The following is a 12380-nucleotide window of genomic DNA, read 5'->3' as shown; positions in this document are numbered from 1 at the left end:
TTCTTCATTTTTTATCAGCTCAGTGTCACTCCCAAGTGCTCCCTGCTTTAAACGCCTTCACTTTTTTGAGCTCACAACTCTGAATGCAACTGAATTTCTCACAAGTTTCCTTATCTATGCTGCTTCTGCATGACACATCTCAACCCAACTGGCATCAGTTGAATTTGTGTAAAGTGCTACAACCGGTTGTTTAGAGAGAGAAAACCACAAATGATAAAATGATGGAAAGTAATTTCTAATGTATTGTTGCAGTCTTCATCATGCTCGCAAACATCTTTTGGAGACACAAACACACACACACGTATATATGGATGGCACACACACACACAGAAACACACACACAGGCAACTCATACGTTAACTCTTTCTCTGAAGTGGCCTATATTTATCTGGCTGATCTAATATTTTTATACTGGCACAGGAGAAGATGTTTGAATGTCTTTTTGAATGTGACATTGCACAGAGCGTAGCAGGCGGGGTTGATGGTGCTGTTGATGTAGCACAGCCAGTAGCCAATAGTCCACACTGTGTTGGGAATGCAGCTGGAGCAGAAGGTGTTAATAAGCACCATCACATTATAAGGAGTCCAGGTGGCCACAAAAGCTACCAGGATGGCCATTATGGTGCGGGTCACTTTTTTCTCCCGTGACGGCGCAGCTTTCTTCTTCTTGTTGGGAGGCTGCTTTGTCATCTTCACAATCTTCCGTGCCACGTGATTCTGCCGCTCTGTGGCCGGGACAATCTCAACGGTGGCGTTGGATGGTGTGTAGCAGTCACCCTTGGGTGATTTAGTCTTGATCTTGATGCAGGTCAGCTTGGAGCCCCCTGCCTTGGCCCGCTGACGGGGGAGTGGCTGGCTTGTCTCTGCGCTAGAGTTGGTGGCAGCAGGCGCCGCCTCCTCATCCTTCTGATTGGATGCAGCCACGCTGCCGGATGTTGAGTCATTGGAGCTCTCCTTCTCTTCTCCAGGTGCACAGTTCTCCCTCGCCCCATCGTCACCTTCGGTCTCTCCGTCAGCAGTGGTCGAGGAAGGTCCTTTGCCATTTTGCAGTTTTCCATCATGCTGGTTTGCTCCATCATCAGCATTCTGGCTCTGGGCGCGCCCTGTGTCTTCCCCTGATACGTTGTTATTGTTAGGTTTTGGTGTGTTGTTCCTCCTCTGGCCAGGCGACAGGGGCTCTGGATTGGCTCCTGACGGCTTGCGGTTATCCTTCTTCACGCGGCTCTTGCTCGCTCTGGAGATCTGCCAGTACAGCTGAATCATGATGATGACAGGCAGGTAAAAGGCGGCGATGGCGGTGCCAAAAGTGACTGCTGCATTAGAGAAGAATTGGATGTAGCACTCCTTCTCAGGCACTGTCCGCCCACCAACAATGAACTGCCAGAAGAGAATAGCTGGTGCCCAGAGGATGAAAGAAAGGACCCAGGCTGCAGCAATCATCATTCCTGCCATCTTGGTGGTCCTTTTGACAGGGTAGCTAAGGGGCTTGGTGACACAGAAATATCTGTCAAAGCTTATAATGAGAAGATTCATGACAGACGCATTGCTGACAACATAGTCCAAGGCTAGCCACAGGTCACACACCACCGGCCCCAAAGGCCAGTACCCTATTACTATGTAGACTGTGTACAAGTTCATGGAGCACAGTCCAATAATTAGGTCAGCACATGCAAGGCTGAATAAAAAATAGTTGTTGACAGTCTGTAAGTTCCTATTAACTTTGATGGAAAGCATGACCAGGATATTTCCAATAACTGTGACCAAACTGAGGGAACCAGCCACCAACACGATGAACACCACCTCCACAGTCTTGTAGGCGCTTTCGCTCTCTTCCACAACTTCTGTGTCATTGCCTTCAGAGGCATTCCAGTAGGTGAAATTGAATACATCCATGGCATTTGGTCTTTTGTTGCCACCTCCTACTCACATGGAACCTACAAAAGAGAACAAGAGAGAAGAGAAGATTTGTAATGACGGTGCAAGATATGACAGAGCCTCAGCTTTCTTTTTGTCATTTGAAGAATTTTGAATGGCATATCGTGTATAATAGGGTCATGGGTGAAGTACTCTTGAATTATTCTAGTAAGTTTTACTTTTTCAGGGAGACTTCACTTCTTTCTAAACTTAGAAAGAACTCTTCAATTAAGCAAAGAGGTCAAGTACTAAGGCAAATATATTAAATAAATAAAATAAAAAAATCTAGCAAGTCTAAAAATCTAACTTAAAACCAGAGAATGCAATTTCTGAGGAAATTGTGGTGTGAATACTGACTGCTGAAAAGCTGATTCTAAATTGAATTGCTGACTTTTGAATGAAAAATCAGCTGAAGGAATATGAGTTCTGATTACTCTGAGTGGAACTGAAAAGTTGAATAATGCTCAGGAAATATGAAATGTGGAACATGTCAAAGTTTAAATACATTATGAATCAGTAGATGATAGTTGAAACAAGACCTTTACACCTGAAAAAAGTTGAGTATGTTAAATAGTTTTAGCTTGATTTAAAAGTTCAATGACATCCAGAATGTGCATGGGAAGAGTTGCGAGGTGGGAGATGGATGAAGAATGCAAAATATAGTAAGTAGGGGAGCAGGCTGATGCAAAACCACATTGCTGGCTTAACTTTGTATTAAGAAGCAGCTGAGGGAGAATGAAGAGTTGAAGGAGTGTTAAAGGGTCTAATTAGTATGAATACGATTTAAAAGTTAAATAAAACTGATGTTGAAAAGATGTTGAACATCTTAAGAGTTGAATGGAGTTTGTACCTGAAAGTGAGAATTAGTGTGTGTGTGTGTGTGTGTGTGTGTGTGTGTGTGTGTGTGTGTGTGTGTGTGTGTGTGTGTGTGTGTGTGTGTGTGTGTGTGTGTGTGTGTGTGTGTGTGTGTGTGTGTCTTCACTAGTTAGTTGATTTCCTTCAGCTGGGCATTGCCAGCAGTTCTTCATGGTTTAGAGGTCCTTGATTTTAATGGATTTGAGTTAGAATTTTGGGAGTTTTCCTACTGCAAGTGAATCCACCACCTGCTGTTAAATGTCCACTCAGTCCTGGATCAGACTGGTCATTTAGTGGAGGTTCGCATGAAAGTAACGTGTCAAACTCTGGTTCATTGATCAAAAAGTGTGTGTGTGTGTGTGTTCGTGTGTTCAACTGCACTAATTAGTTTACATCTGAATCACCTGTGAGGTTGCTGCTGCTGCTGAGTGACTCCTGGCTCACAGAGTTAATTTCAGTGGGACTTTAAAAGAGCTGCACCTCTCCAGATTATAGCTCAAAGAAGAGATGTAGTTTTTATGTCTGTAACATGAAAAATTGCGGGACTGGAGCAGGTTAGAAAACTCCTTGTTTCTGCTTCCCTGCTGAAAAGTGTGTTCTCATTTAACCCTTTAATGCCTGAACCATGAAATAATTGCCAGAAAATTCTAATTTTTTTAAACTGGAGTGTTTATTGAACCTTCTGACAAATTACAAAAAAAAGAATTTAAAGTTTAAAAAGCTTAATTTGTATCTTTTTTGCTACATCTGGCATTTTTGTGCAATTTATTGCTCACAGTTTGTTTATCTTAAACAAACAAAACCATATAAAACACAGATAAGATACAAAAACCACAAAAATATCACACTGATGATGTAGAGGTGTATGTATCAAATATGATACACTTAGCATTAAAGGGTTAATATGGGAGTCACTGTGGCAGTTGCTGGAGGCTCATAGATCCAAAAGTACAAGTCTAATTTTCATTTCTGTGACCAGCACATGGTTTTCCTAAATTATGATGTAGTAATTGTGAATGTGGGTTGAACATTGCGGAGTTAAAAACAAGGTTAAGATCACATTTTTAGATCTTACAGCTCCTCTCAGCTCAGCATTCCACCAAATAGATATTAATGTAAAAATCTCAAGAGGGGATGAAAAAGTACACGAAACTTGAAGTGAGTGTGTAAAAAGTATGACTGAAATGAAGATGTTGAAATAATGTGAGAATATGTGCTGTGAACATTTTGAGTTTGTAGCTAAAAGTATGACTGAGCTCTTTTATTATTATAATTTGAATGGAGCAAAATTGCCAGAAAACATTGAATATTTCAGAGAGCATTAGGGATACGAGATGGGATGTGAGAAAAGTAACTACAATGTCCTGAATTAGCTGAATATTTGCAGTTTTAATGAAATTTCTAAATTGAAAAATATGGAATGCGGTGAGCTTTCAGAAACAAAAATTTGGGATATAAGCAGCACTTACAGTGCAGTTATTAGTTTCAGTCACATTCAGTAAAATGCCATCTTTTTTTGTGTGTGATGGGAGGTTAATGATACACAGGTAGATTATAAAATATAAATGTCTCTCTAAACCATCCTTATGAGCAGTGTGACCTTTTCTGTGTTACATCAGCTTTTAGCTGGTCTAAAAGCGATTCATCAAATAACAGTGACAATTTCGGCTGTAAGACAATTAGATTGCTAATTAGAAGCACAGATATCTGGCACAGATATTTTACATAATTACTGTGTAAATAACATCTCCCTATTAAACACCTGCTTCATTATTGGAGAGGAAAAAAAAAAACCTGGATGACTGATGAAAAACGAGATATGCGGAAATGAGGCAACGCGTCAAAAGACGATATCAAAATTAATTTCAAATTAATCTGTGAGAGAAAGACGTTGAAGTTAAATCTGCAGTAACAGACCACCATGGATGCCAAACACAAAAAGATTCTCCATTAGAAATCCATGTGATGTAAGAAACCAATTTTTGCTGCCTTTTCAGATAATGTGTGTCAGTACTGTTATTAACTCTGTATTTATTTTTTCATACAGAGAGCTGAAAACTGTCTCTTTTTTTTTTTTTTCCACACTATTGTCTGCCTATCCACTTTGATGGATACATTTTCAACCGCATAATGTGAATTACCACTGGCTTAAAAACTGTTTCTTCACTCTTCTGTCCTCTGAATGTGTTTCCCAAACCTCTACATTTGTGGTTGATGGGCATTTTAAAAACAATCTTCCCTCCGCCGAGAACATGTCTTTTTAAAACTGTGCAATGTCAGCACACGCATTCTTAAAAAGGAGAGGGAAACGTGTAATCATACACCACATGCACAGCCTATATGACACGTTCTACAAAAACTTTAAAAGGAATTATTGACAAAATTGGCGCAGACATTTTATCTTCAAAGGTCCATTTCCAACTTGCACTTAAAAATTCTCTTCATACGGCACTATAAAATTCCTTTGATCCCCAAGTGACCCACTAGTTCTTGCTTTTAACCTTAAACATTTGACTGTGTTGTAGACCTTGCTTTGATTTATGCACTGCTCGCCTCTGTGCTTCTCAGGCCTTTGATATCACGAGTAATGTGGTTTGTCTGCTCTGAGTCTCCAGCTGGACCACAACTCTCATAGCAGTGTCGGGTGCTGCGGGTCAGATTTTATAGTACTCTGGTGGCTTATCACTTTTCAGTTTGACATAAATGTCACCAGGCTGCGGGGGTGCTTCAACTTGATCCTCCAGCTGATTTTGTTTTTGTAAGAGACCCAATCAAAAGTTATTCAGCCTGTGGTACCATTCTGCAGTTGCTTTAAAGAAAGATGAATATCCTGTCCAGTAAGTTTCTTGACACTGCAGTGAGTACAATCTAGGACTATTTGACTAAAGGCCACATTCGTCTATCAGTGTTCAGACAACATCTGGAGTTTAATCATGCAAGATGGATTCGAATTGTCTGTTCAGTTGAGAGCTAAGTCCCCTGTGAGAGGTAAATGTCCTCTATTGCGTAGTTTGAGGTCCCAGGGCAGAGGTCTCTTCCAGAGTTCAGGTGGAAACTTCAGGGGACAGGGCCTTTGCCATCAGGGCCCCAAGGACCTGATGAAATGAGGCTGTCTGAGTAAGCGCCCTCGTTCAAGTCTCTTTAAAAACATACTTGGATCAGCATTTTGCTGCTCTGTGTTTAATCTTGTTTATTTTTACTGTAAAGCACCTTGTAACTGTGCACTACATAAACACTACATGAAAAAAGTTTCTTCTCATTGTTGTTATTGTCATTACATAAAATGTGGACATACAACAAATAAAACTGACTCATGATAACCCTAACCCTAACCCTAAGACCACATACCTGTCAACACGTCGTCCTGGTATAGCTCCATTACAATACTAGTCTACTTTTTCTTCATTATTGCTTGTCTTCTGTTCTTTGGTAATTCTTGTTACTCCTGCTCAACATGCTGTATCTAAGTCACTCACTTGATTTGAACTTCATAGTGACAATAGACTGGTCATTGACCATCTGATGAAGTAAAGCTGTGTGAAACTGATGCGTCACTGCGTAGCCAAAGTTAATGAAGTGTTATGGGTGACACACTACTGCAGCTGGAGAGCTGTCTAGTCCAAGGCTTTGCCATTTCAGCTTAAGGTCTTTAACAGTTGAGCACAGTTGCTGAGTAACTAGTGAACATTCACTTATCTGCTGTGCCAGAAATCCCAAATCATTGCATTAGGCATGGAGCTAAGCTGGCCTAATCCCCATAAAATGTTTAAGTCCACTGATTTATATTCAAAAACACCAACAATACAAATGGGACACACTTGTGGCTCGCTTGAGACAAGTGGATTAGAGAAGTAAAGTGGATCAGTATAGATGGCCATGGCACAGTGGAGGCAGTTAACTCCACTTGCTGCTCTTTGTCCACCTCCGGCTGCCATAAGCCTTGTCCCACACCTGAAATCTCTGCCACGACACAGCAAAAGCTGTGCCCTGGCTAGAGTCAACTAAAGATGCACAAATCCTTTTCAGCTCAATGTGGAAATCTGTGGTTTTCTGAAAAGGTCTCAGGGGAGCATACACTTTGTTTTAAAGCTTCCATCCACATAATGTGAGTCATGTTAACATCAACCTACTAAGAAAAGGCCCTTCCAAAGCCAGCGCTGTGCTTTATTTCACCCATCAGACTGTTGTTTTACAGTTTTGTAACCAGGATTCCTGCTTTGATATCGTTAAGCCATCTACCTAAGATACAGCAAGCAATAGTAGGGAAGTTGCACTGAACAGAAGGAAGGCAGGTGGAGTGGTAGAAATACTGTCATGCCAGCCTGCTGAGCATGAGTGCAGTTGCCATCGCCTGGGGAGAGCAGCAGTGGCACGCTTAGCTTAGCTATCAATCAGAGAGCTTACCTGCAACTCTAAGTACTGCCATAGCCAGTGACACATCCATCATTATCGAAAGAGAGATGAATATTCAGATTTTCCTCGTTTATCTCATCATATTCCTTAATAGATTAATATATGCACTGTGCTTGAAGTAAACAAGAAACAAGATAGGTTTGGCGTCGTGCTTAATCTTCACCATCCATAAACTTCTGCACTGAGGCAAACATGCGTCTGTGGATTCCACAATCCTAAATTTGCCCCTTTCTGTTTAGTGTATTAGAAATAAAAGTGAGACAAGTCAGTCGCTGCCATGGGAGGATGTGAATAAATGAGCTTGAGTATTGTTCTGTGTTCAGACTTAGGTATTCCTGGAACTGGCTCACTAGAGCTGAAAATTGCTTATGCCCTCTGGGAGGAAGAAACGGCCAACCTCACCCTTTCTCCAAAACGTCTGTCCTCACTGACTTGTGTAGTGGACCCCAGGATGGTCAGATAACTACTGAGTAAGCCCAAATAACTGTAGTGAAGTAAGAAACAATTGCTGTGGTTGGTTGAAATGAAAATGGCTCCTTTGCCTTTTTATTTAAATCTGAATAACCACTTAAACAAGTCACAGGTTTTGTCAGGGACAGACGACAGGTGTCAGTTTTCTGTTGATGCAGCTTCAAGCATAAATATAAACCATTTTTTTCCAAATGTGGCAGCTGTGTAGTTACTCTTAAACCGATGCATTTGGCTGCCTCCTGGGTGTCCAGATTCCCATTCCCCGTCTCTGAGCACTGATCCAAGGTAAAGCCCAGGGCACTTGCTCGGTGTTTTCAATGATTGCATGCATTTGCATTGCTGGCCCTCTCCATGGGAGCATGCAGGGTTAGGCCTTCGTTTACTTGCTGTTAGCAGAGAAGCATGACTCGAATGCAGAGTCATTGCTGCAGTACAGCTGCTCAGCGTGGGGTGGGGGCAGAGCCGTTCAGTGCTCCTCCCAGTGGTATTACAGTTAATGGATATAAGCAAGTTTTAAAAAAAAAAAAGAAAGAAAAAACCACTTCACTTGCTCATCCAAAGTCAGCTCTCAAATGTTAGGAGAGGTGTATGATGGCTCGTTCATATCAGCGATGGCTGAAGTTTTTACTCCTTGTTCCTGCTTAGGTAAATACTGGCACCGCCCTACTTTCGAAGTAGGGTTGCCATTCAAACAGGGAGACCAACGAAACACTGAGATATACATAGATGCACAAATGCATACAAATACTTGAAAACGTGTTTAGCAGGAAATGAAAACGGTTTCGATAACCATCAAACCAACACACCATCTCAGCGTTCTGATGAAACATGACAACAAAACGATCCAAATCTTGAGCTGGTGAAGTATAATTACAAATTTACATTCATTCAGTTCCTTCCACTGTCTCAGACTGTTAGGGAATGATCTTGACAGATGCCTGTAGCGATTCAGTGTAAATAGCTTCACAGAGATTGATCAAAGCAATTTTCCATCCATTTTTTCAGTGATTGGTGGCTGGACCATGCTGGCATTATGCTAAACAAAGTAGGCCAGACGTCCCCCTCCCCCAGCCACAACCTCCAACTCTACTGGGGTACTACTGGGGTTTTCCCTGCCCAGAAAAGATATGCAATTCCTCCAGCAAATTCTATAAATGTATCCTCCTGGAGCTCAACCTGTGAGGAGACCCGGGAGGATACCACCACTGGGAATAACCTCCCAGGAGGCATTCAGGTCAGACCAAATGGCTTAGAGGAGCAGGGGTCTTACTTAAAGCTCCCTTTGGATGTCTGAGCTTCTCACCCTATCCCTGCAGGTCCTATGAGGTGAGTCTAAACACCCTCCACTACCCTTTTGACTGTTTCTATCCACAACATCCATAATTCTTTCAGTCGGTATCCAGATGCCAGGAAAACTGAGAGGCTAACTCATTTTTCTTTTACAAAAATTGTCACACACAGTTTACCTCCCACCCGAATTCGACATCAGCAAGGTGTTTCTGAAGCTGTTCAACCATCCAGCAAACACTTCTGAAAATGCATACTGGCACTGTTGCTCATGACAGAAGATCCCAACATACTTGAACCTCTTCACTTAAAGCAGCAAGTTGATCTCAACCTGAAAAGAGCAGTTCACTATTGTCCGGCAGAGTACTAAGGCCTCACACTTGGAGACTGTCAAGTCTCTGTCACCCAGACTGCTGCACAGTCGAAGACCATAAGCGGACATCAGGAAAAGTAGATGTGAAAATAAAGTCACCAAATTGGATATTCTGCATTTCAGCAGCGCTTTGAGATTCTGCCCATGAAAATCACAAACAGATTGGCAACAAGAGACAGAGCCCAAAGTCAACACAGAATGTACTTATCTATTGCCAAGAGAATGTCCATAGGTCCCACTTTAGTTATACAAGGACCAGAAGGCTATGTAATGGCCCACATGTCATATTCTCTGCTCCAGCACAATGAATCTCAGTTGGGTTTTAGTGAGCAACTCATCACTTGGCTGGTGCCTCTCACTATTGGCAACTCAGGAGAAGTCCAGCCGTATCCAGGTATTGTTTCCAGAGCATGTGCTGTGCGTACAGATGGGCCAGACAGCAACACTAACTGTGTTGCTGAGCCTCCCACACAAGTTGCCAATATGAGCCCTATCTCCCGAGGGAGAGGGGGTCCTAGCCCTCCTCTTCGTTGAGAGATCACTCTTTTCCAATAAAGCAGTTTCGAGGGGATCTTGGAATCACTTCGTATTCTGCCCCTCACTTGGGGCTAATTTGTCTTGGGAGACTCTACCAGCAGCTTTTGCCCCCCTGACAACTCCCAGGGTCACAGGGCACTTAAGCTCTCCAACATGATAAGACTCAACGGATGGAGCATCAAACCCTTATGGAATAACTTGACAATGGCTCTCATTAAAAGTTGGACAATAGAATTATGCATGAGAGGGTGCAATTGCGGGGAAAACCTCTTCCATACAGGTGTGGCAGAGCCTCTTAAACCCAGACCTCTCCGGCAGTGCTTGTGTTAAGTGGACATGAAGCAAGAGATGTTAATGGTGAGTTAACAAGCAGGAAATGGCATTCAAGCGGGTGGAAAAACAAGCTGTGATAATCTGCAAACAGTCGACTAATCAGACATTCCCTAGAGAACCTGTAGGTGGCCATGTGTCACTGTGCACCAACTGAGGGGAATGAGATCAAAATGTACACTGGAGGATTTGTCTTAGTTTGAGCACATATTTTCATTAAGAATGCAGACAGAGGGTGTATGAATACTGGTCTTGGCCAGACTCCTCTCCATCTTTCGTTTCAGTCCTAATGCAGTCAATCAAATCCAGACCAAAGCACTTCTCCACTCCCTCTTTATTTCTGTTGATGAATTGTGTTGAGCCTTGACAGCAAGAGGCTCATAAGTCTTTCACTGTGACCTTTAGAGGCCACTTCATAGAAATTATATTCATACTGATTTACCGCAAAATTATCCTCAGCATTGCAGGAATGTCGTTTTAAGGTGCCCTCTATTCAGCTATCGCCCCACCCCTAAACACGCACACCCACCTCCCCACCTCTTCAGAGAATGCTTGGAGATCAGCCTATCGATATTCCAGCTACTTTCCTATGGCAGCCTCCACACCATCTGTGAAAAATGACGGTGTCACATACGACCTCTGCTGTTCTGCCAGGCATCCCAGCCAACAACTGAGATTCACTGTAAACTGCCACATTCAACCAACAATCTGGTAGATACACTTCTTTGAAGACAAAATTACTGGAAGCATGTTTTAGCCTTCTGTTGAGCACTGATTAAAAATAGCGTACAAGAGCCAATTTAACGTATTCTGAACAGACGCAGGTCAATGGAGAGATCTTATACAGTTCTAACCGTAGTTGACAGTTAAGAAGCCGCGCTGTCTGGAAAATATCACCAGCCTTCTGGGATGCGAAAACACTCAGCCAGTAAAGAATGAAAAAAGTCCTCAAGCAAGCTGGAAAGGTAAGGCAGACGAGTCAATTTCCTCCTGTCGTACAGAGAGAGCCTGCAGCAGCTATGACTTGACAAACACTGTCACGCTAACTACTCCAGTGCTCGCTATCTTGCCGCTCGCTTTACATTAAACGTTTTATTTAATATAAATAATTTACCCATGACTGAAAAACCCTGCACCATGTATCCTCTGTTGACTTGGCTTTAATTAGCAGATTTCCATACTTCTAATCATAATTGCTCCTCAAGAGTAAAAGCAGTGGTATGGGCTGCTTCCCTACCTTGTAAGATTAATCTGAACCTCAATGGAGAGTTTTTATCCTATTATAGTTTAAGCAACATCAGCTGCGCTTTCACTATCAAACAAATATCCATCATTATATCAGCCACCTTGATCTAACAATACCTTATTATCTGCCCTAAAGAAAAAATCCATGTTGGCTGAACCCTAATGCAGATCAGGCAAACATATTACAGCTTGTAAGACAATCCCTCCTCCAGTTTTTCTTCATTGAAATTGTCCCGGGTGTCTCTGTAAGCTGATACATGACAAACAATTTTCAATGGGCACCAAGGACATTTGCAACAGCCCTGAAACAAGCTATAATCAACAGACAGACATATTAAGCAACATCTGGCAGGCAAGCCATTTCTCTTGTGAATCGCTGCAGGACACTGCCAACAAAAGACAGTCTGTATATTTGTGCGAGGCTAACACAATGGATGGAATAATGTAAATTTGTGTAATGATCTAACACTGTGCATGGAGAAATCCTCTGAGCTTGAATAACTGTATTGACATTTCCATTTCTTCTTCCATAAAAATATGCCAATTTTTGATTATCTAATCTGTGTCTCATCTGGGCAAAAATAGAACATCGATGATTGTTCTTGTGCGATACATTTCACTGTCTAATTCAGATAAATCCAAGGAAATGAAACCAATGCTAAGCTTCACTTGGCCGGGAACACTATCATGTACCATATTATATGTGACAATATAGTGTTTTACCCTATTGCTGCTATCAGCTAAGAGCATCACCCAAGTAATGTACACCACCATTAGAATGACAATATAGCCTGTTTCCTTTCTCTATATTGCCTCTGGGACTCCCCTGCTGTCCCTGTGTCTTCATACTATGCATGGCAATGAGCTGGCCTGCTCGTCTCTCCTGGCAGTTGCTGGCTCATTACTGATTTCACATAGAGCAAAGCCATGGATGCACTCTCCACCGAGTCTCTGC

General features: G+C 42.2%; 1 protein-coding gene across 1 annotated transcript in view; it reads right to left on the bottom strand.

The window, feature by feature from the left end:
• Positions 1–313: 313 nt before the first annotated feature.
• Positions 314–12380, bottom strand: part of chrm2a (cholinergic receptor, muscarinic 2a) — a 37205-nt gene continuing 25138 nt past the window's right edge. Inside the window, exon 2 of the mRNA XM_070853957.1 lies at positions 314–1934. Within this exon, the coding sequence (XP_070710058.1) occupies positions 385–1893 (1509 nt within the window). The 5' untranslated portion in view covers positions 1894–1934 and the 3' untranslated portion in view covers positions 314–384. The remainder of the gene's footprint in view (positions 1935–12380) is intronic.

This window comes from Pempheris klunzingeri, chromosome 22, assembly GCF_042242105.1.
Source record: "Pempheris klunzingeri isolate RE-2024b chromosome 22, fPemKlu1.hap1, whole genome shotgun sequence".
Lineage (NCBI taxonomy): Eukaryota > Metazoa > Chordata > Actinopteri > Acropomatiformes > Pempheridae > Pempheris > Pempheris klunzingeri.
The sequence above is the reverse complement of the archived record's forward strand: the minus strand, read 5'-3'. Positions and strand labels throughout refer to the sequence as shown.